The sequence below is a fragment of the Semicossyphus pulcher genome, unplaced genomic scaffold (genome assembly GCF_022749685.1).
Source record: "Semicossyphus pulcher isolate SPU_LCO1_2020_fin unplaced genomic scaffold, fSemPul1.0.p SCAF_6, whole genome shotgun sequence".
Classification (NCBI taxonomy): Eukaryota; Metazoa; Chordata; class Actinopteri; order Labriformes; family Labridae; genus Semicossyphus; species Semicossyphus pulcher.
In genome coordinates, this window is record NW_027211737.1 from 29,899,450 (window position 1) to 29,924,518 (window position 25,069).

The window sequence follows — 25,069 nt, forward strand, 5'->3', positions numbered from 1 at the left end:
GAAGAACAAGAAGTGTTGTCATATCTGGTGCAGCGTGGCCATGTTACATTTGAGACTACACAGTACAAAGTACATAGTGTGCACATTTTTCTACATGGCAGTATAGCATCAGAAGAATGCTGTGGTTCGTAGTGCTATGATTATCAAATCACCTGTTTTATTTCCAATGCAAAAGTTCTGCTGTTTTTGTCCATATTTTTGCAGCTTTGATGTCCTTGTTTTAAGCTTAAAGTCAACATCCATGAATAGCTTTCTTTGCACAATGAAACATATATATTTGTTTCTAAACCCCCACCTACAGTCAGAATCTGCACTGAACCTAAATGTCTTCCTGCAGAAGGTCTGACGTGCTTACGAGTAGGTTTGTGTTGAACAGAGCTGTGTTTATCAGTGTTTATTTCACTGCGTCTGTTGGTCACTCACCCCGAAGTTGGAGGCTGCAAATCTGGCCGGTGCAGACACGTTGGTGGAGGCGGTGGGGTGGGCGTAGAAGGCATTGATGTTGGCCAGCAGGGTGCTCATCACTGCCGGCACCCCCGACAGCATGTACTTAGAGGACAGGCAGGAGAAATGGCTGAGGAGGAGAGAAGAGAGAGGGGAGGGGAGAAAGGGGAAGAGGACGGAGGTGATTGAATGATGTTTGCAGTTTGGATGGAGAGAAATTAAAGGTTTTTAAAGAAGGAAGAGGTTAAAAAAAAGGCAGGATGGACATGAAGTGGGAGGGAGGGTGGAGAGAGGATGAGACAGGTGGAGACAGACAGTAAGTGGCCAGGAAGGAGGAAATAAATTACAGGGAGGAAGGAAATTGAAGGTTTGGGTGGAGGACAGGAGGAGTGGAGACAGAGTAATAGCATTTTATTACCGATGCAAAATTGTAGCATTTTTCTCAAACTGTCACAAATTAATAACATTTAATTTTCAGACACACATTTAAAATGGAAAAGCTCAATTACACTTTGTAATAAGACAAATCAAGACACTGACAGAAAACTACGGAGCGAGACAAACCCTCCATATTCGTTTTAACAGCTGTTTGTCTTTTGGGTGTGAACTTTAGGAATACAACTTTTGTATATGAAGACGTAGTTAGGTAACAAATTCATGCTTTCAAGTTGCATGATGGGAAATTAAGGTTTTAGTTTTTTTTAAGAATCAGTTGAAGGATATTTCCATGCTTTAAAATCTGTGGCTAAACTTTGGGTGCATTCAGACCAGGCAGCTTTGGTTCAGACACACAGTTGAACTCTGGTGCGGACCAAAACACAGGACTCGGTCTGTTTCAAATTGATCCACGGTCTGGTTTGATTCAGGTGAGAACGTAATCTTAATAAACTTAAAGTAGGACCTAATTTAGGAAACTAAAACACAGTGCATTGTGGGTTGTTAGCGGCTGTTGACACTTGCAGAGACGCCACGCAGCCAGGCAGCAAGATGAGTAGAGGACAGACGTGAGGTGAGGGCTCTGATAGAAATATGGGCTGACCAAACAATTTCCTAAATGCTGTCGAAACGCACGAGAACACGGAGGAGGTGTTCTAACTGCTCAGTGAAAACTAAAGGAGAGTGGAGCTGATCGGTCTGTTCTTGTTTCTTGTTCTCTTCTTGTGAAATTCTGACCAATCAGAGAGCACTTTCCTCGCGCATCAAAACTTTAGGTCTGCTGGTAAGAGCAAACCAAACTGGAGGGAAAATGCAACTTTGGAACAATTCGCTCTTTAGGTGTGAAAGCTCCCTTAAAGATTCACTCGCGACATGTTTAAAGACATATCACAATACTGATGGGATTCTTTAGCAAAAAGGTTCAATTTCTTCTTTATTAGATATTCTTAAATTGATGTCTCTCATTTGGAAGGTCCAGAATCTGACTGTGCAAATACATTCAGTTCAAAAGTGTAATTAGTCCGGGCCGGTTTAGCTCAGCGGTTAAATCGTGGGTCCCATATACAGAGGTCCTCGACGCAGCAGCCCCCGGCTTCACTCCCACCCTCGGCCCCTTGCCGCGTGCCTACCCGCTCTCTCTTCCTTGTTTCCGACACCAGTCACTGCCCTCTCTCTCTCCACAAAGGACAAGGATATTAGTTGATGCATGATTTCTCCTACATCTCTGTAAAGTCCATGTTTGGTGTATGTGCACTGGAGGTTTCAAGTTTTTGTCAGACCTGTGCACATACCTGCCTTACACTCAGATATAAACTGAGCACAGATTTTACCTTCCAGCACATGAATGTAAAATCAGTCTAGCATTAAACTCTGCACATGCATCATTTTGCAGGAAACATATTTCTGCGTGCAGTCTTTAGACTTTAACACAGTTCATTATCTACAGCGCTACAGGGAGCTGGAGCTGATCCCAGCTGACACTGTGCGAGAGGCGGAGTGCACCCTGGACAGGCTGCTAGTCAATCAGCCTCCATGCTGACACTCAGACAACCATTCTCTCTCACTCACACCTACAGACACTCAAGAGTCACCAGCTAACCTAGCTCGCAGGCTTAGCACTGTGGGAGGAAGCTGGATTACCTCGGCCAAAACCCACACAGACTCCACACAGACACTTCCTGCCGCGAGGCGATCACCAACTTTAAGGAAGTACAACATTTAATTGGTGCGGTCTACCTCACTTTTCATGACATTTGTTCTTGTCTGCAGGCGAAATAACGGCCAGCTTTAGTGCTATCAGCGGGGCACACGTCACATACCACTGTGTAATGCAGGCCAGACAGTTTTAAGGCCATGGATAATATATATATATCCCCCTGGACGAGAGTTAACTCATGTGTTAACTTTAAAATTCAGTGACTCATTGTCAACTTACACCAATCAGCCATAACATTATGAACACACTAATATTGTGTAGGCGCCAAAACAGCCCTGACCCGTCGAGGCATGGGCTCCACTCGACCTCTGAAGGTGTGCTGTGGTAACTGGCACTGAGACGTCAGCAGCAGATGCTTTAAGTTCTGTAAGCTGCGAGGTGGGGCCTCCGTGGAGCGGACTTGTTTGTCCAGCACATCCCACAGATGCTCCATTGGATTGAGATCTGGGGAATTCGGAGGCCGAGTCAACACCTTGAACTCGTCGCCGTGTTCCTCAAACCATTCCTGAACCATGTGTGCAGTGTGGCAGGAAGCATTATCCTGCTGGAAGAGGCCACTGCAGTTAGGGAATACTGTTTTCATGAAGGGGTGAGCTTGGTCTGTAATGTTTAGGTAGGTGGTGTCAAAGTAACATCCACATGAATCAGGACCCAAGGTTTCCCAGCAGAACATTGCCCAAAGCATCACACTGCCTCCGCTGGCTTGCCTTCTTCCCATAGTGCATCCTGGTGCCATGTCTTCCCCAGGTAAGAGACGCACACGCACCCGGCTGTCCACACGAAGTAAAAGAAAACTTCTTCAATCGCTCTGTGGTCCAGTTCTGATGCTCACATGCCCATTGTAGGCGCTTTCAGCATAGACAGGGGTCAGCATGGGCACCCTGACCAGTTTGCGGCTACGCAGCCCCATACGCCACAAACTGTGCTGCTCTGTGTGTTCTGACACCTTTCTATCAGAACCAGCATGAACGTTTTCAGCAGTCTGAGCTTCAGTAGCTTTTCTGTTGGATCGGACCACACGGGCCAGCCTTCGCTCCCCTCGTGCATCAGTGACCCTGTCAACTCTGTTCACCTGTTTTCCTTCCTTGGACCACTTTTGGTCGGTCCTGACCGCTGCACACCGGGAACACCCCCCATGAGCTGCAGTCGTCTAACCATCACGATTTGTTCCTTGTCAAAGTCGCTTCGCATTTTTCCAACACATCAACTTCGAGGACAAAATGTTCACGTCTAACATATCCCGCCCACTGACAGGGGCTATTGTAACGAGATAGTCAATGTTATCCACTTCAACTGTCAGTTGTCATAATGTTATGGCTGATCAGTGCATGCTCATAATGATAAACTCAAAGTCTAAATTTGTGAACTAAAGAACAAAATGTTTAATTTAAAGCACAAAATAAGCGAGCAGAAAACACTCTGCTGTTGTTCAAACATCCTGAAAACATGAATGTTTCCAACATCTGGTTCAGTAACGGAGGCTGAAAGAAGCTGAAATTGAGCGAGCTTTCAGGGAGCAGTGAGAGTGCTAAAGTGGCTGCAGTGCGTCTGTTTATTTCAATCAGCATTTTCATCTGCTTGTGTTATTGATCGGCTCGTATCTTCATTTCCACTGGGACACAGTCTGAGCCACTTCTGCTCGAGGCTTTCGCTCCCTGAATGCCTCCCGGTGTGATCGTGTCATCGCACAAAACAAACACACGTCTCCTCTGGCCCTTTAAGGTCAAATTACAACATTATTAATGTAATTAAAGCAGCGTGTGTAAATGTGTGTGCGCGTGCTCACCGAGTCCCTCCACCTGCCTGCCATGATCCGATCAAACAGCCGGGAAATCTCGGAGGTGGCGGGTCATCTTTTCTCATTAGACCAGATAAACTAATTTGCATGCTGTTTATAGTTCATGACAGCCCCGCCCACCTCTCATCACAACACACACACACACACACACACACAGGCCTATGAATACCACACACAAACACACTCATTACAACTATTTCCTGATTTGATTTACCCACACATGCACACAACTGGATGACATCAAGGCCTGTTGGAGAGCCTGATACACACACACACATTTACACACTGAACTTACGTCATGGCCTGGTATATGGACTCGATGCCGTAGCGCATGGCGAACTCATCCACGATGTCCTGCTGCAACTCGTCGAAATAAACCTTCCAGGCGTCGTCTCCCTGAGCCCCCGGGATCTTTACCACGCCGCCGCCCTCCACGTCCGTCGAGAAGTGGAACATGTTCTGCAGAGAAAACGGTCAGAGAAGGACTCCAGTTACTCCACGACTTCCTTCTTTAAATGATTTCAGACAACCTGTGATCAGCTTCCCCATTACAAGTGCTTCTGTCTGTCTGTGTGAGTGTTACCTCATGAAGGCACATGTACTGAACGTGGTAGGGCGCGACCTTCTCCTCTCCTTCAATCTCCACGCTGATCTGAAGTCGGATGGCACCAGACACCGCTGACTTGTCTGTTCTCTTTTCTATAAGTGCACACACACACACACACACACAAGTCATACATCTGTCAGCGTTAAGGTGGGCTTTAAATGTAAGACTACAACTTACAAAATTGAGCGCTCCAACTGCCCTGCTAACGGACATAAATACAAACTACACGCACAAAATGTTTCCAGTATGTTGTGAGTGCCAGCGTACCCAGGTTGTACCAGACGTCCATCTCTCCGCTCAGAGTTCGGACCTCGATGATGCTCTGACCCAGGAAGTCGTCGGATTCTCTCTTCAGCCGCTGCTTCACTCGGGACTTGATGTCGTCGTCTTCGTCCCAGACGCGCAGCTTGACGCGATCTGAGGAGTTGTGGCACTCGCTGCGGAGAGAAGAAGAGCAGGTGGGTGGGGCCGTTATTTTGAATGTGTGAATGTTGGAGAGGATAGCTAAGTTAGAGGGCATGCATGCGAGGAGCAAGTTAAAGTTAGACTCGGTGAACGGGACCGCAGGAATCAGAGCAGCACCTGACTGAGGTTTTCTCTCGTCACTGTCGGAGTCTGTTGACGTTTTCTTTTCCTTTCACCATCTTTAAACACCGCCGTATCCGTACTGTGTTCTGTTTAATGTTTACTCCATGTGCCGTCTTCAGTTTTGTAGATCTCTCTGTCGTAGCTTCAGTTTTTGTATCTTAACCTTTGTTGCTTTCTCTCCGCTGTTTTCGTCTCTTTTCTTTTTTTCCCTTTGTGAACAGACCGACGTCAAACTTACCGGACTTCTGTCGACAGATTGATTTGATTACATTTAGTTCTAGTTCTAGTTAGCATCCCTAGCAACGGTCTGTTCTTCATAGCAACGGTCTGCTATAGAGAAATAGCACACCTCGGAATGCTGTGATTAACCAATCAGAGTCAAGTATTTAAAACAGCTGTGTGATAAAATGTTTCCATTTATTGGTGAGTAAAAACAGCTAGCTTAGCTCATTTTAAGACGGCTGTTGCTATGAACGCAGCTCCCACTGTGAGTGTAACAGACAATTTTTTAACGGAAAACAGAAATAGAGTCATTTTTGAATTAATAAAATAATTTCCAAGTCAATATTTTGTGTCAAATAATTTATTTCTTAAGTAAATAGTCGCATGATAAGTGGGATAATGTGTAGTGAGCAGTTTGTAATTGCGGAACGGAACCCCGACTCGCCCTGCGCACTCTAACAGGTGTTTCATATGACTCCAGGAACTAATAAACATGTGTGAGAGTGAAGGAGATGTCAGTCTGGACGCTCACACAGTCCTGAGAGGAGCTAAAATAACTTCTATCATCTGTGCAGATAAGATGGTCTAAAACCATCTCTCACCAATCAGGAGGGCTGTGATAAAGACAATGTTCTCCTGCACTGTGCCAGACCTCTGAGCCTCCAGCTCAGCTTTACAACCAGGAAGGAAATAAGCTGAACTCACAAGCTGAACTTTTCCTCCCACACCGGGTTCAGGTTGCCGTAGATGGTCTTTGTCCTCTTCTTGGTCTTCCCCACCTGGATGGTGACGTACGGGTCACTGGATCCCGTCCTGTCCTTGGCCTGGAGACCCTGCGCACTGACGACTGATAAACACAAACACAAACAAAAAAAACAGAGATGAGTATGAAAATTGCATAAGAACAACAAACACCCACTTGTTGCTGCCTCATTCACACACACACACCAAAACACAGAAATCCCCCACACCGTTACGTAAACCTCGTGAATACTCCTGACTCACAGGCAAAAACATCTCTCTCCAAATCGCTTTAAACTGTTGTCACCTGATGTTCTGCTGTTCTGTGCAACAAGTCATAAAGGTGTCTGAAAAAAAGTTTTCCAACACAAGAGACGAAGAGTTCAGCTGAGGGTAAAAAACTATATAAAAGCTAATGAAATAAAAGCTTTTTTTGAATCTTAAATTACTTTTTTGCACTTTGTATTCTGCATGCTGTCGCTGCTCCTCTGTGTCTGTGACTGTAACAAAGCAACAAATGACACAAGAGGCAGCGTCTGAGACACCTTGGCTCTCACAGCATCAACACAATAAGTGTGCTCTTTAAAGACGTCTGTCTGACTTCCATTAAATCCAAGTGACAGAAAAGTTTTAATACACAGAATTCTAACGCTGGTACATTGAATAGCACTGGGTTGTCTTGGCATTAACTATAAACTTTATATACTTCATTTAATATACCTTCAGGATGAGGGTAAGGAAAGAGCACGGGGACAACTCACTTCACTGTCGTAAACAATATCGCTCCGCCAATATTAAGTATCAGTAACATTACAGAGAGAGCGCCCTGTCAAATAGTTACCTTTCAGAATAAAAGGAACAGAAAACTATGGAAAGCTCTGGATAAATTAAGAGAGCACTCCACATATTTGGTCTCTTATTTTTTGCTGAGCTGTATTTTTTATACTTAATTAAAATTATGCAAATGATCTTAGTTACATAAGAATAATAAGGTAATCTACAACATAAAACTTTACAAAAATTAATCTCGTTTTACAATATGAAGAAGATGAATGAGTCAAATCTGGTGTTGTGTCTTTTAGATTCAGTTTTTTCACATACACATGGGTCTGTATGTGACTGACTGACTGACTGAGTGACGGTGCTTTCACAGCCACAGAGAGAGAGAGTTGCGACATCACAATGGCGGATCATGGAGCATATTGGACCTCCACTGATGCGACTCTCTGTCCATAAGGCTCTGGATACTTTGTTCGGAGAGTAGGCGGGGCTGCTCCTCCACTGCTGGCCCACTGTCCTCACCTACGTCTGCAGCGCGCACCTGCTTTCAAACACGTTGTCATCGGCCTCATAAGACAGTCCTTGTAACACATTGCCCACAAGAGCGCACATCGACCTGATGCGGTCAGCCACATACGAGGTTTTAACCTCGTCTTGTTGTTTAACTGAAGGAAGGTTGGTGAGTGTCACTGTGAAAAAACATCTTATATTGTAGCAACTAATTTATCTTTGTTTTGAGAGGTGTTGTATGAATACAATTTTGTTTACTGTTATTATTTTGAAAAACCCTTTTTGCCAGCAATGTATACAAAAATGAATTATTTATTCACCTTTTTGCGGAGCGTTAACTTCAGCCTTCTCACATTTATGCGCTATGTGTGGTGATTAAAGCCACAACAGTTGCTGGGTTAGCATAACTAGCTAGCAGGCTACTACGGAGGCACTTCCTTCCTTCCTACTCAATTAAAACTTTCACCGGTTCATCAAAGCTAACCCAACATAGTCTTATTCACCTTTACTGCCAAAGGTTAACTTAAGACTCATCACATTTTTGTGTTGGGCTGATTAAGGCTACATCAGTTGCTGGGTTAGCATAACTAGCTAGCAGGCTACTACGGAGGCACTTCCTTCCACCCTACTCAATTAAAACTTTCACCGGTTCATCAAAGCTAACGCAACATAGTCTTATTCACCTTTACTGCGGAGAGTTAACTAAAGACTCACATTTTTGTGTTGTGCTCATGAAGGCCACATCAGTCGCTGGGTTAGCATAACGAGCTAGCAGGCTACAGACCCCAACCCCAACTGTGCTAACACCATGTCCAGCAAATGAGCCCCAACTACAAAAGGTCATTAATTAACGTATTTTATTTCATGAATCTATCCCAAAACCATTTATTTTCAATAGAGATGCACAGTTTAAACATTTTTTAATGCTATTTCCTGACTCAATACCAGAGCTTTCTTTAACTGAATTTTAAATCTGTGTTCCAAAACGTTTAGAACGAAGTGGGATTATTGTAATGTGAGGAACCAGGCGGTCAGACACTGAAACACAACATTTGATCATGACGCCAACAAAGACACTGATGAGTACATCCCTGGCTTAAGATCTATCCGACTGAAGAGACACAGAGATTGCTCTTACTTGAATACGTATTTACTTGCCTTTTTGAACTCATACATGAAAGTCTTATTCTGAAACACAAACACTATACACTATTTTATAATTTAGAAACAACTGCCACTTTTCCAGCTCTTTGATTTCTTGCGCCTAAAATCCAACATCAAACCACTTCATATCAGTCTCTCCGATATCTTTGCGAGTGGCTGATCCAGAGTCTGTGACTGATGCATGTTATCTTTGCTTAATGAAGTTTTGAATATTAATTGGTTGGAACGTTCCCTAATGAATCCGATGGATTCTTCAAAGAGCTCCCTGTAGAGCGTCTCCTGTCAGTCCACCGTCAGCTTCAGTCACTCAGCGGAAAAGCAAAATGGAGTTTGAGTTAAAAGTCTGTCTGGATTTATTTCAAAAGGGGGACATGATTCATTAATGTAAGTAAAACAGTGGGATTTCAAACTACTTTAATGATTTATGGACACATTTGAAAGACCTTTCTCCACTTTGTGCGATGAAAAATATTAGCTGAAGATTCGTCTGACAATGATAGAGCCTCTGGGAGCGACGGTGGAGCCAGCGGTTAGCAACAAAAAACGTGTTATTCTTAAGTTTTTTATTTTCATTATTTCATTTCCTGTTTTTACTTGTTCTTCCTTTCTTTGAAGAACGTATATAAGGGCTGATTGTATCACAGCGGCGCGTCGAAGGCTGTCCCATTTCAAGGCTCCTTCAGATGTGGCCGACAAATGCGTCCTTCTTTTCCTGTGTATCCTCCAACGTATCCCGAGAGTCATTGTGCAGCAATTCAAACAAGATGGCGGACTCTAAAGCGTCTCTAATTCTAATCTAATCATGAATTGAGACTCCCCTTTTGTCCAAACATCAATGTAACACTTCCAGACAAGGCTTCATTTTCCATTTCCAGTTCAGTTTGAAATGCTTATTGCAGCAGCAGAACACAGCTTGTGTTTGGCTTCTCGGCTCCGACCTCATCGCTCCTCACAGATTTATTTTACATTTGAGGAGTGATGAGATAATATCTTAAACCCCCTATTCAGAGCCTGCAGGTGGATGCTGGGGTGGTGGTGGGGCTGAAAGTAAGAGCGCAGTACTGGTGCAGGGCAGCAATGGCCATGACAGAGCAGAGGGAGAGACCGGAAATCCTGCAGCTTAAATAGAGCACCAACTGGGAGGAGTGTTGTCAGGCGACTGTGGAAGTGACGCAAATCAATTATGAAGCTTGAGTTGTCCGCCTGAACTAGCTTGCAGGCGTCGCCCCATTCCAACCAGCGAAAAAATAAGAATAAAGTTGGAGTTGAGATACGATGTTTAAGAACTTACAGATGTTTGTTTATAGAGATTAATAAACAGTAAATTGTCGTCAGCTTGCAGCTGATGGAAGCTGGGATGGCATTACAGCAGATTGTGTTTTTCCTGCATACAACAAAGCCTCTTGATACGTTATTGGTCAATACTACACACTGCTGTTCTGAATCTCACACATTTCAAAACACATTTTCAACTACATAATAACAAGCAAAACCTAATTTGCAGCTCCTGTGAGCATGTGCTGTGACCTGGACCAGCGAGTGGCGACACTCGGCACCTGACCACAGCTGAGTTTGAAACAAAGTGCCCGTCCCCGTTTCTCCTCTTTACCGGAGCTCATGGCTCCTGATCGGGGAGACAAGGTGTGATGGCTGCCATGGCAACACTGCTGCCACTATATGGTGTGATGTGCATGGTTGCTTTGGTAACAGTGGCGGTCCTGATGCTGTTTGGCAAAGTGAGGAGAGAGCTGGAGGAGGGGATGTATGTCTGTTTAAATTAGTGAAGCTTGCAGATACACAGTTGAAGTTTCTGCACGGTTCAGGGGGACTTTTAGGTAGTAGAAGAAACTTTTATGAATTTTTCTAGTTTCTTTTTTTAGGTATTTATCTGTGGAAACCACATGTTCTGGTTCAGTGACTCTGCTTTATATTCACATAGCTGCAGGTTTTCACAGATGACAGCTGTGTTGTTCTGCAGGGCTCTTGGGGTGCAGTTGCTGTGTTTTATCATCCAGCTTTTCCGACACATTCTTAAGATCCGAATGTGAAACAAAACCGCTTTTCTAACTTTCTACCACCGTTACACAATTTTCTTATGTGCCAGAAATGTGTTCTGACTTCTGATTTAATATCTGTTTTCTTTTGGACACTGTTCCTAAACATTAACCGACCTTTTCTAAGATGTTTTAGAACCTCTCTCAAAAGTGTTTTGAATGTTGAAATGAGCAAGAAATGAGAAGAACTTAAATTCACTTGTTGAACGTTCTTCATCATAGTAAAAAATGCAGACTGACAGGTATGAGCTTTACACACACCCCGTATGAGAGTGGACACACATACACACTGTTGAACACTGCCGAGATGGAGAAGTAGCAATAGTAAGAAAGAATGGACGAGAGAAGTATATTCAAAGACGGATTGGATAAGCTTCCCCCGTCTCCTCCGGTTAGGACATTTGTTTTAATGAAATGTGTGGGGTTTACTTCTCTTTGAAGGCTGTTCTGAAAGTGCTGGTGCTCTTTGTGTTGTTCCTCTGACATGGCAGAGAAGTAAAAGGATGAAAAATACTCAGGGTGATTATAGTTTGTAAACAGAGAGAGGCAGAAGAGATTAAAAGAGACTTTGTAGTAAGATGAGACTGTCCTCACCAAACGACTGCGTGGTAATAAGTGGCTCTTATTCAGGCTCCTGTGGGTCGTATTAGAGGGCAGGAACAAACAACCTTTGTGGTTTTAAAGATTGGAGGTCTTCCTTTTAGCTTTTTCAATTAAAAACAAACTGATTATAAAAATTCAAAGGTATCAAATCCGTCTTTAACTCCACACGGTTCATTTCTATCTCAAAATTAACTGGACGTACTGTTGATGGTGATCTTGGCCGACCACTTGGAGGTGCCGTCCAGGACGCTCTGCTTGATGCTCTTCATGTGCTGGATGTGGATCATCTTGGTGATGTTGAACAGCCTCCGGATCTCCTCAAAGATCTCCGGCTTGTTCCTCTCGCGGATCTTCATCCTGTCCTTCATCGCCATGATGATGTGCTGCGTCCGGTCCTCCGCCCCAGTCTTGGAGCTCTTCTCGGCCGCTCCTGAAGGCAACAAGGTGGAGAGAAACAGGGGGGGTGATGGGATGCGGGTTAAAGTAAAAAAAACTAGTGAAAACGATGTTTAATTTGTGCTAAATGATGGGCCATGATTTCCTGTGAGGACTTTATCATGCAGCAAAAAAAAAATCAGCATAGAGCAATATCTGCTTTACCAAATCTGTCCTCTAGCTAAATTCACAGCTAGCCTGGTTGTAGGGTGTACTTTGGGCTCTTTTTTATGTCAAGCCATAAAATGTACAAGCTGTGCATGAATACATTGGTTTTTTTGGAGCCAGAAGTGACTAAAATCTGACAAATCCAGATTCTATCCATCCAGATTACTGTGGTTGTCTAAATTAGTATTTAATGTTGTATTGAAGACTACTTGAAACTACTTATTTTGACAGTAAACTCATTAGGAAATGTTTATTGGTGAAATAAATCAACAGAGGATTGTTTTATGGTAGACTAATCTGACTCCTTTTTGCAACCAGTTTATCTCTGATGGCCATTAGAAAGAATACAGTTACAAGGGGCTTAGGCTTTGATGTCACTTGTGAAACTAAAACATGCAAAACAAAGTTGAATTCATAAGCTAACTGCTCATTAAAGAGGTCTTATTTATCTGGGATGTATCCATCAACTCAGCTTAGGAAAGCTGAAAAAGCCCAGGTGGAATTAACACCAACTTCCACTTAATGCTCACGCTGTTCCAATTAATTTAAAAGAAATAAAACTTATTTTTTTATTAACCTAATTTAAACAGATTAATTAAGCTTAACAGTTAGCTTAGCACTTAACAGGCTAGTTCTGCAGTATATATAAACATGGTTACAGATCAGTATCCTCTGCACCACTGCGATAGCGACTTTTCAATCGGTCCACTTGTTCATAGGAAGTAATAATAGATACAAAGGCACAATAATAATTTTTACAATATGGAACATTTGGGCGCATTTTTAAGTGATTTTTAAGGTGGTTTAACTTGACTCACTCTGCAGGCAGTCAGCGTTCAGCAGCTCTTGGCATTTCTCGTGCACTTTGACCCCGCACTCTGCGCAGCGCATACCCTGCCGGGCGATGCCCCACAGCAGACCCTCGCACTCGTAGCAGTAGGTTGGCGTGGTGGCCGTCCAGACCTCAAAGTTGTGTGGCGTGGTGCAGGAGATCGGGTAGATCAGGGCCTGCAAGGTCTTCTTATACACATGGGTTTTCTGTTGGAGGAAAGAGAGGAAGAAAGATGGAGGGAGGGAGCATGGGACAAAGAATAAAAGAAACAGGGTAAGAGAAAAGGGCAAAGGGGGAAGTAGGATAAAAGAAGTGTGGGATGATGTGTGAAAAGGGCAAGATAAAGGACAAAAAGGTAAATGACACAAATACAACCAAGCACAGAGAAAGAGTTGGCAGCGATTACGATAGTGAAGAAAAATGATATAAGCTGCAATCACTTTCTTCCTCATGTGGTTTAACATTTAAGAGAGAATTGTCTCCAGCATTCAAACAGGACTGAAGATGATAAAAAGGTGTTATTTAAAAGGTGGTTACTGCTGAAATAATATCAAAATGCTCTTTTACATGACGGTGCTAATTTGTGTTTTTTAAATTCTTGGCTTCTTTACTGATGAACTAGATTCTGCTGTTGTCCAGTGTAGGAGGAGTGTGGGAGGAGGTGAACACATCTCCACAGGATGAGAGGACACCTTGACTACAAGCCGAGCACAGAATTTGGGTATGTGAGTCATTATTATGAGGCCTATCATTATTATTATTGTAGTGGTTATATAGTGGTATGAGTAGTAGGGAACTGTGGACATTATATAAGAAAAACAGTCCTGTGTTTGTGGGTTACATTGCAGTTATTTAAATGTTGTTCTGTCTTCCCTGCCTCTGGTTCTGTTCTATTAATCTATAATGTGTGCTTCCTCCCCCTATAGACAACAAGATTTACACTTTGTTTCCATTATAATTTATATTTCACTGTCAAAATAAAATATGGATTAATTGATGGTTAAAAGCTTTTCATCTGGCATCATATTTACAGGTTTTAACAGGTTGTCAGATAAAACATGTCTGCTCAGCGTCTGTGACTTTAAACCAGCACAACATGTTGCACATTCAGTACATATGCTACTTCCATCTGTCAGCACAGTATAATAATGGAAATGTTATTAATATTTTCCTGTATTCTTTAGGTGCAACAACCATATGTACATGTGGTTCTATTAGTACCTTACAAGGCACAAATGCATGTTTTTTGTAAACATGTCACTGTAAAATATGAAAAATATAACTAATGAACGGACCATAGATAAAATATACTTCTGCACATGGAGATATGATCAATTCAGTTTAAATTTCTGTCATAATGTTGGACTATTTTTGTTTGTACATCAAAACTGTTAGCATGTCACCAAATTCAGGATATCCATCTGGTGACATGCTAACAGTTTGATGTACAAACAAAAATAGTAGTAAAACATTCTATTGTACAACTCATTTGCTACCAACAGCTATTTCACAGCAGCTAATCACAATCAACGATTCCTAGCTAACAATACTGTTAGCTAGTTAACATACCGTTAGCTAGCACAATACTGTTAGCTAGTTACAGTACTGTTAGCTAGTTAATACTTTTAGCTAGCACAATACTGTTAGCTAGTTAATAATGTTAGCTAGCACAATACTGTTAGCTAGTTAAAATACTGTTAGCTAGCACAATACTATTAGCTAGTTAAAATACTGTTAGCTAGCACAATACTATTAGCTAGTTACAGTACTGTTAGCTAGTTAATACTTTTAGCTAGCACAATACTGTTAGCTAGTTAATACTGTTAGCTAGCACAATACTGTTAGCTACTTAAAATACTGTTAGCTAGCACCATAATGTTAGCTACTTAAAATTCCAGTTAGCTAGGACATTACTCTCCTTAGCTGTCAAACCATACTGTTAGCTAACAAGTGGTTTCTGTCCATGCTAATGCTGTCTAAATGTAAATAATGAGTAATCAAAAAATGTTGTTTTAACTTGAAATGTGGCTTGATGTCTTTCTGCATTTTCAATATGCATTGCCTTTTCACTTGCTAATCCATCGGGTAGCAGTTTTTTGATAGCAATTTTACAGATTCCTGATGTTTATACCGTATGTTTGTAACTTTCCACCCTTAGCTTGACGTCAGAAAATGGCAGCTGTGATATTAAAATAATTAAGTCCATTTCAATTTATATTTCTCTAGTGTTCAAATTACTGCAGCCTATTCACCTGACAATTAAGATAGCAATAGTTGTCCACTTTGCCCACTTTCAGCATTGACCAAAGAAAACTGTTTTGCTCTTCTATATTTACAATATGGAAATAAGCTGAACAAAATATTAGGAATATGTTTAATATTTTGTAGACGACACCACAAAGTAAGAACTCTAAACATAACACAAAGTTGAGTGTGTAAACTTTGGCTTTTCTGGTCACTTACTTCATGAAATGTCCATCTGTACATGTGGTAATGTGCAAAGCTGCTAGTTATGCACATATTCATATTCAAGTTGTTTGTTTTTTTTGTTTTAACTTGTTTGTTTAATCTGTAAACTACAAATACAGGAGTCTGATAAGTTGTACATTCAAAAAACAAACAATTCTCTATGATTTAATATTCTCAGGTTTCCAGTTTAGTGAATTATATTGTATAAATTATAATCTGTTTAAGATGGGAGTTGCTTTGTTCTCCACTGTATAATGCCCTTTAACTTATCCACTTAAATTATTAATGTTTTACCTAATCTAATGCAACCACCATCATGACTTTGCACAGTACGTTAGTAGAGGCACAAACAAACAATAACTAACAATAATAAGCTTTGCTGCTCTGGGCTTTATTAAAACCTGAGGCTGACTAAAGCTGACTCAGCCAAATTCAGAGCCCACAGTTTATTGGATCTTCCACAAACAGATTAACAATAAGGCTGCAGCAGGTTGGCGAGAAAAGTGTGAGTGTTTGTGAGAGGAAGTTTGTGTGGATCCCCATTAGCTGGCATTGAGGCGACAGGAAGTCTTCCTGCAGATAATATGTGAGTGTGTGTGTGTGTGCAACATATGTGTTTGGCCACTCACAAGCTCTTCGTCTTTCAGGGAGGTCCGTGTGGCCAGCGTGTGGGCGAGTCCAGCTTTCCTGGACTGTATCATAGTCTGGAAACAACAGACAGAATAATGCATCAGTCATAAACAGCCAGAGAGAAAACAAACATTGTAAAGTAAAAAAGAAAAAGACAAAGAGAAAACAATTCTCCGTCTGATGTTGGACTCTCTCAACTTTGAAGGTCGTAGACATTTCTCTGTTTGAACAATAACTTCTGGAAATGTGACTCACCTCTCCTTTCCCCCCTCCTCTACTAAACCCTCACATGTTTGTATAAATTCATTTATGAGTGTCTTCACTGATTTCTTTTTAGGGATGTTTCAATCAAGTTTTTGGTAGATTTTAGCACTTCAAAAAACTTCGTATCATAAAGACTTTAGTACTAAATATTTAATTTAATCCTACTTAAAAAACTAAATTTAAAGACATTTTACATTAAAGGAATAGTTTAAAATTTTTGGGGAAAACACTAATTTGCTTTCTTATGTTGAGTAAGATGAAAAACATTGATACCACTGTCACATTGTTCTGTTAAATATGAAGCTACAGCCGGTTAGCTTATGCTAGCATAACACCTGGAAAGAGTGGGTTACAGCTAGCCTGGCGGTGTCCAACAAAGTCCATCTACTCACACTTCTAAAGATTTCAATTTACACAATAAATATACTCTAAAACTGATTTGCCAATTTGCTATTTTCCAGGTGGTTGTGGTTTAGACTGTTTCTAAGTTGGTAACTTCCTGGAGTTACTGCTAGTTGCCTGAAAACTGCAAGCTAATAAATTGCCTGAGCTTGAGAAGTGGTGCTATGTGGATTTTGGGACCTCTGGACACAGTCAAGCAAGCTGTTCTGTCCTTAATAAGGTACATTTTAAACATTTTAGTTGTGTTTTTGTTATGATACTACCTTTTTGGTTATCTCTTAGCATTAGCTTTGAGGAATGAATTTCCCTCAGAGCCAGTAGATAGCAGAGGGCAGACTGCTTCTTCTTCTCCTGCTGCACAATTATATTACAACAATCTTGCCTTGGATGCTATCTGTCCATGTGTACCATGTTTTTGAGTTACTTGATGTTAAAGGCAAAAAATAATCATTTAAGTTTTATTTGTATAAGAACATTTGAAAGAAATCAATTGGTAGCTAGCAGAGCTGTAAGCTAGCAGTATGACTCAGCATTTTCAATTATGTAGATTTGTAGCCTTACTTTGTGCCATATTGTTTTGTTATTTCTTAATTGGGTATACAATTTGTGCTTTGTTTCAGTTTTAGAAGTGGGACATTCTTTAATAAATATAAAGAAAGGTTACGCCTTCCGCTTATTTGAGGACGTACAACTGTTAGCTAACTGTCGTGCTTTGAATACCTGTAACTCATTGGGAGGACAGTATACTAGCTTTTTCCCTGTTTCTAGTCTCTGTGCAAAGCTTGGCTAATTACCTGCTAGTTGTGGCTTCATATTTTAAGGACAATTATTATAATGGGGTCAATCTTCTCACCTAACCATTGCCAGAAAGTGTATCAACACATTTCCTGTAATGTTAAACTGTCACATTATTACCTAACTATATCTTCAGAATAGGCAGCCTTTTTCTTCTTCAGCTTTACCTCGCACCATGTTCTCAGTGGGGTTTGTCTGTCTGTTTGCCAGTTAAACTATGGGTTGACTTTTAAGGAAGCCATTAAATTTTGGACTGGATTTTGACTGACTCACAGACGAGCAACAACAGGGACTCAGACTTGTGACACTTGTGGAAATATATGCAGTTATTTATAGTTGTTGAATGTAGATTTGCACATCATAGAAGACTAGACACTTCTCTTGGCAGAGGTTTGCACACTCCAACTGCTCTTCTATTTTTGCATTGTGCTCTATAGGATTGGTAAATATCTGTGGATGTGTCAGTGTGGAGGATGGTTTGGACATTATTTTGACAGCCTTTCTTCATCTCAAGGGGAAAAAAAACTGACGTTGGAAAGCAGTTTTTTTCTACAGCTGTGATACACCTGAGAAGTGTCCTTGAAATAGATGCGCAGCTTATTTATAACCCCACATGGCTCTTAACACATAACACAAGCTGTCAGTTATGCTTAAGTTAAACTGGTTATTCATTTGCTAGAGAACGCAGTGATTCATCAGCTCAATACAAGCTGTATCCTTTCACTTGGAGATACAGTACTTTAAGAGGTATTGTAAGAGGTGTTTTTTCGATTGTTGGTGTTTCGTTTGGTTTATTTGACACTAACTAAAAGTGTTTATTCTCTCGAGCTATCGTTCAAAAGGAGCGGCCCTTTTTTGACTGAATTCCGCTACAGTGCAGGGACTGTTAGAGCTCTAGGTAACAGTGAGCTTTCAAGGTACAGTAGATGAAGCATTGGCTGCGTTTCTGAAGTGTTGGGCGTATGTGGTCATCACTCTTGGGAAGGTTTAAATGAGGATACTTTTTGAGATGACAAAAAACAACTTTCATTTGCAGGAGCAGGAGAAAATTAAATCACAGTTCTTTGAAGGACAGTGAAGCTTTAGTCTCATCTGCAAATTCTTGTCTGTTTTTCTTTCTCTTCATGATTTGTATTTGTTAGTTTTCCTCAATCAATAAAGTAAGACTAGATTGTCCTACAGCCTTTACATCTCTTCAAACCTCAAGGGCGCCTTTATGCTCAGACTTCTGGCGCATAGAGTGCGACCTTTACTCTGGAGGATCCTCTTCAAATCAAAGGAGACAAGTTTCTTTAATCACATGAGTCAAGTTTCTCAGATCTCAGCGGCTGAATATTCACAGCTCTAACTGCTCAGACACGATCAGCCTCCCTGAAGTACTTCAAAGTAATTGTGTGAGACTAAAGGGAGGAAGACACAATTCACCATGACCTTTATCAGCATTTGTTTTCCAAGAGATGCAGGTTGTTATTTATATGTTGATTCGCTGGATCACAGCCACACAAACCTGTAAATTAAACCACTTTATCTAGAAAATTATCGGGGAAAAGCATGAAAGCATTCACAACAAGGAATCCATTTTTCTTGTGCATATATAAAAGCACAAAAAAGTTCAAACAGAAAAGATTGAAATGCTTTGCTACAATTAGGACCACGAAGCCCATCAAATAAATGGCAAAACACAGCAGCAGAAATCGCACTCCTGTTTTACTCACCATAGCCTGAGGGCCGATGAGGGAGGGGAGACGATGTGCGCAAGGAAACAGAAGAAGAAGAAAGGTTAGAGACGAACAAACAGGTTCCTCTCTGAGAGGATCAGAAGTTTTCACCTTGACTCCTGCGAGTCAGTGCTTACAAAACACACACCGCATTTCAATGTGGAAGAAACTGCAGCAAGTGGCTTGCAATTTCTTATTCTTTAAGGATCAAATTAGCTGATTTGAATGTGTAAAACTCTGGTGTCACTGAGTCAGCTTGTGGACATCACTTTTCTCTGCTACTTCCAATGCTAACGTGAAGTACTACAGTAAACAGGCCATTATAGCTGGAAGCAATGACCAAAGGTGACCGAGCATTTTCTGCACAGAAGAGAAGCAAAATATAACCGTGTATAAAGATGTAGTATGTAGGAAACCAACACTATTAGTCCACTGGTATTTATTAATAATAATAATAATCATAATACATTTATTTATAAAGCACATTTAAAAACAGCTACAGCTGACCAAAGTGCTGCACAAAGCCAACCAATCACAGAAGCATCAAAAACATCGACACAAAACACAGAAAACACAAACAAGATATAAAAGACACATGTGGTATAAATAAAATATCAAGAAACAAAACATTGAAGGACATAAGCACAGTAATAAAGCAGCCTTTGCAGAACAGGAAGGCTCAAAGCCAGTCTGTAAAAGTGTGTTTTGAGCCTGGAGTTGAAGGGGTCGATGGTGGGAGCGGATCTGATTGAAAGGGGCAGGCTGTTCCACAGTCTGGGGGCCGTGACTACCATCACCTCTGTGTTTAAGCCTGGAGCAAGCGATATTTAAATATAAAAAAAACATTGAACATTTGTCATGACGAGAAGTTACATGTGATGACACACAACCTTTCAGCGAGGTGTGGACATTGCGGCTCTTTATGATTAAAACAACAAGAGGCTCATTTGTTGTCATCCATCTTTCAGAAACCACCTTTCAGACCACTAGAAGCAATTTGGAAGTCCACCAAAAAGCAGCTTCAAACGGATTTAGATCAATTATCTCTGCTGTGGTTTGATCAGACAAAATGAATGATCACTTGGTTAGAGAGGTTAAGATGTGAGTGCCAAATGTCAACAGCAGTGCTATGGGTTTGTTTTTTTACATTGACAACATGTTTGTTCACGGCTGCTAATTAGTTCTGTTTAACTACTGACAAATGTTCAATAGATAACACCGTGCCACATAATTAAAACTACTTAATGTGGTCATGTTTAAAAATGATCACGGCGAGTATGCAACAAGCACAAGAGTTATTTGACTGTGCAAGTAATTAGTGAATGAAAGTCATTATAGTTAAGTGGGACACTGTCCATGTTATTTACTCTGTACCTGAGGCACAAGACATGTACATCCTGTTACAAGATTGGGTAAAACTTTTGAATCTTACCATAAAATGACCCTCAGGATAGAGTTTATTGTGTTTATGTTGGAGGTGGACGGTTAATTAAGGCTTTTATTGCCAACACACTCGATTCTGTCCTTGCTTGTAATGTTTTTTTCCCCCACACAGTCACTACTGCATAAAGGTTTCGAAGGGACGATGGGCAGAAAATAGCAATTTGCTAAAACCCCGAGTCTGACCACGAATGGGTTTAGTCATGAAAACAGTCAAGGGTCAGTGAAGGTCATGATTAAAGTGTCCGGAGGTAGATATTGAGTGATGTGTACTCACCAGCTCACTAACAAGGGGAATGGGCCTCCTCTTGCGGAGGTCTGGCATGCTGTCAATGCCAAACGGTGCATTTCCCCTGTACACACACATACACACACACACACACACACGCACACATGCACACATGCATACAAACAAACAAATCACTCATAAATATTTGAAGAAATAAAATCCATGTACAGGCACAGCATTAGAAAGATATATCACATTCTCTCCCTCACAAACGCACACACAACAGAAGTGTTTACTGACCCTGGTTTGGCCCACGGGTGCTTGCTGGGGTCACCATCTTGATCTCGGCTCTGAAATAGAATGTCAAAGGTCACATTTGAAAGCTGACAGCTTTTATTGGTTTCATAACACTGGAGCATGCACATACACAAGCACGAGAAAGTGAGCAGAAGAAATAGAAGAGAGGCACAGGGACTGAACTGGGTTGGTTGAGTTTGCATGCCAAAGAGGGCCTTTCAATCAACCATATTGTCCATCTATATATATGAGCACCATAAATCTGGTGTCACCTTGTAAAGTAACACCCACCAAACCACACATGCTCCTGTAAACGCAAAACCGAATATTGACTTTTGCTTCCTAACAGCGTGTTTTCTTAGACTGACCGCTAGTAAAGAAAAACCACAGCAATGAATCAAGTACACACAGACTCGACGTCAATATTATTTTTCATCAATATTGCGTCCTAATCAATACTGACCTATTCCTGTTTGGTGCTTTTATATTTACGACTGAAACACAAATGTCTTAATTGAACACAGATGCATTGAGGCTGACATCTCGTAAAACCTGAAGCTATTACATTAGCATTTTCCTGAAACTGATATGAACTCCTAAACGTCAACAACAAAGAGAAATTAGATGAATAAAGAAACTGACATGATAAACTGTCCAGAGAATATGCAGAAGACTGTACAGAAATAACAACACATGAAGGATGTTAATAATGTGAGAAAAACCACAAAGTTGGTAACCTGTACTCCATCTTGAATTCCATCTGTAAAACAGCATAAGAGAACAGAAAACAGTCATAGACGACTTTTATGCAAAATTTAAAGACACACCCTAGAAAATTCACTTTGTTATAAATGCTTGGATAATGTTAAAAGCAGCTCCGCCACTGAGTTTTCATATAAAAGGGTGTCTAAGGGTCATAAATGTTTCATTAATAACATGTATAATTTATCACGAAAGTGACTCTTCATACTCTCCTTCCTTAATGTCAGGTTCACTTTCCGAGGAGATAATTAATGTTCTCTAATTCAGCAAATGGCCACTGCTGGAGCCTCGCAGAGGAGGAAGGGACTCCAAGTGATACATTACACCCATGGGGGTAGAGAATTAGCAGGGACAATTTGGTACAGTAAATACCTTTCAGTATGGGGCTTAACTGCTGGGTGAACCCTGAGAGGATACAGGCAGATATGCTTTTATTAATGCAAACATCCCACTGCAACTGCAGCAGATAAAAAGGTTTCTGCTACAGTTGGTAGAAAAGGAAAGTTTTAAAGGATAAGGAAGGACAAACACATTTTTAGATAAGAAATGAATCAAATATATTAAAATACAAAAGATACGATGCTCTTTTGCCTTATTTCCATTCAAGACCATGAATAATGGGAATGTCAGTCAAAAACAATGAACAATGAATTGTAAATATAAGTAAGAAAACAACAACAAAATGCACATGATGAAACAAAAGTGGATCCCAACTTAAAATACAGTGATGACTACCTTGGTCCAAATCCTCCTGAGAAAAGGTTGACATTGTCATACTGGCAAGGTTGCGCCTGGTCTCCCTCTTCTCCCGCAAAATTTGCTGGAAGGTCCTCAGGCATTTCAGCCGCCGTTCATCCATCTGGCTTATCTCCATGGATGGCTCTGCTGCATCTCCTTCCACTTTACCATCAGGGGACACAATGTCTGTGGAAAGTTGCTGGGCAAGGGGCACCTCAGTTCCTCCCTGCTCATCTGATGCTACGGGTTCATCAGCCGAGAGGGAAACTGAGAGGGATTCTGTAGTGGTGCATTGCGAAAGCTGGGTTTTGATGATGCGATCTGCAGTGCAATCTGCAGAAGCTTCTGCAGGACCTTCTGCAGGTTGTTCTTTAAGGCCATCAGGTGGAGGCAAAATTGCAGTGCTACTGGAGATTGGTTCAGGGCAGACTGAAAGTTCTTGTGGGCATACGGGGATCACGTCTGAACAAGAAGGATCTTGGTAGGTGTCCATGGACTCCAATGTAAGGCTGTTGTTGGCTTCTTCAGGCAAAGGCTCCACCGAAAAAAGATCTAATTTGTCCAGAGTATTATTTTTGCTCAATTCTGAAGCAACATTACTGCTATCAACCACATCAGCTTTCAGGGTTTCATATGATGCTTGTTCCATTTGTTCCCCATAGTATAAAGTTTTTGAAGGCAACTCAATTGTAGACAGGTCAGAAGGCAATGACATTTCAAAGTCTGTTTCCTCTCCAAGGTTCTGAGATGCAGGTCCATCAAGTTTCCGCAATGCTCCTCGCAAGGCAGAGCTAAAATCAAGCACAGCTCGACCTATGCGTTTGACAGTGAAGCTACCAGCTTGGATATCTGCACTGCCAGGGGGATGGAGTCGGTTTTCTAAGCTGTGGTCGCTGGTTTCAGTGTCTTGGATGAAGGGTCTATCCATATCAGCTACATTGGTACATAGGGATGCCTCAGTCCATGTCCCTTCTGAGGATGCTTCATAGGCTAAATAAGGTTCCTGATAACTAACAACTTGACAGTCTGTTGTGTAACTCAGGTCATTTGATTGCCCGTAGTCAAACTCTTCAGCTTCTCCATCATGGCCATCAACTGAATGGTAACCAGAGCTTTGAGGGTAGGAAAAATCAGCAGCACATTCATATCCTACAGCAGGGTTTTCATCTTTTGGAACATGAATTGCAGACTTGGTTTGAGGCCTTCTCCTACGTGACTGCCACTCCTCCCTGCTAGAAGTGCTGGCAGGTGAGTTGTAATGCTTCCCAGAGCGAACAGAGAGAGGTTCTGAGCTTCCTGTGGAGCACTGCCCTGGATCATATCCTCCTGTGCCTCTGTAGTGATCCCAGCTACCAGCTCCTTCACAGCAAAGGGGACTATCACCTTCATGCTCCTCCAGACTTTCATCCCTGAGGTAAGCTGTTTCCCTATGCCACACAGATTCCCCAGTGCCACTCAGTTGTGCTCCAGTGTTAGTCCAATGTTCACCACCATCAGATTTTTGCTGCTTCCTTCCATGACTACATGATAGTATCTCTAGATCTGACTCAGACTTGGAACTATGACCAGAAGACAAGGAGCTGGTGCTTGGACAGTCTTGGCCATCTTGCCTTTCAAGGTAGCCAAAGCTGAGCTTTCTTGCTATTGCACCTACTGGGATATCGGAGCTATGGTCAGAGGTATCCTCTGGTTCCTCCAGTTCATGATCCTCTGATTCAGCAATTGGAGACACAGTAGGCTCTTCTGCCCTTGGTAATAGTAATTCACCATGGGTGCTATGGCGCTCTTTGCAGACTTGGGGGAAAAGATTTGAACCAGATTTTGGTATTGCACTCCCTAAACTGCCATAAGCACTAGCTGGCCTTCTGCGTGGTGAGTTTTCATCTTTGCACCCTACCCCTGACCAGGTACCTGCATGTACCATCGAACCAGTCCTGTTGCTAGAACGAATGCCTTCAATCTCTGACAATACAGCATCTACACAGGATGATACTTCCTCAACTGACCCTCGAACTGAGGTCAGGTAATCCCTGAGGTCTGAGATTTCCTCCTGAATCTTGTTTATTCCTCTTAGCTCCTTTAGAATGTGCTCAATGATGGCACTTGACTCCTCCTCTTTATCTTCATCCTCTTCCAGCAGCGTACCTGGGAGAGTTCTGTTGAAGTTGTAATCCACGCAGTCACCAGTAGAATATGGTCTCTTTGACCGAATGCGGGGTGAACCAAA

The 25,069-nt window shown here is 41.7% G+C and overlaps 1 protein-coding gene across 1 annotated transcript in view; it reads right to left on the reverse strand.

The window, feature by feature from the left end:
- The window catches only part of LOC138609844 (protein unc-13 homolog B), a 187,698-nt gene that overhangs the window by 53,601 nt on the left and 109,028 nt on the right, over positions 1–25,069 (reverse strand). Inside the window, exons 11-20 of the mRNA XM_069682510.1 lie at positions 21,346–21,395; positions 21,094–21,169; positions 16,197–16,271; positions 13,085–13,304; positions 11,866–12,093; positions 6,517–6,658; positions 5,269–5,438; positions 4,978–5,093; positions 4,690–4,853; positions 424–574 (exon numbers count right to left, since the gene is read on the reverse strand). Coding sequence (XP_069538611.1) covers positions 424–574; positions 4,690–4,853; positions 4,978–5,093; positions 5,269–5,438; positions 6,517–6,658; positions 11,866–12,093; positions 13,085–13,304; positions 16,197–16,271; positions 21,094–21,169; positions 21,346–21,395 — 1,392 coding nt within the window. The remainder of the gene's footprint in view (positions 1–423; positions 575–4,689; positions 4,854–4,977; positions 5,094–5,268; positions 5,439–6,516; positions 6,659–11,865; positions 12,094–13,084; positions 13,305–16,196; positions 16,272–21,093; positions 21,170–21,345; positions 21,396–25,069) is intronic.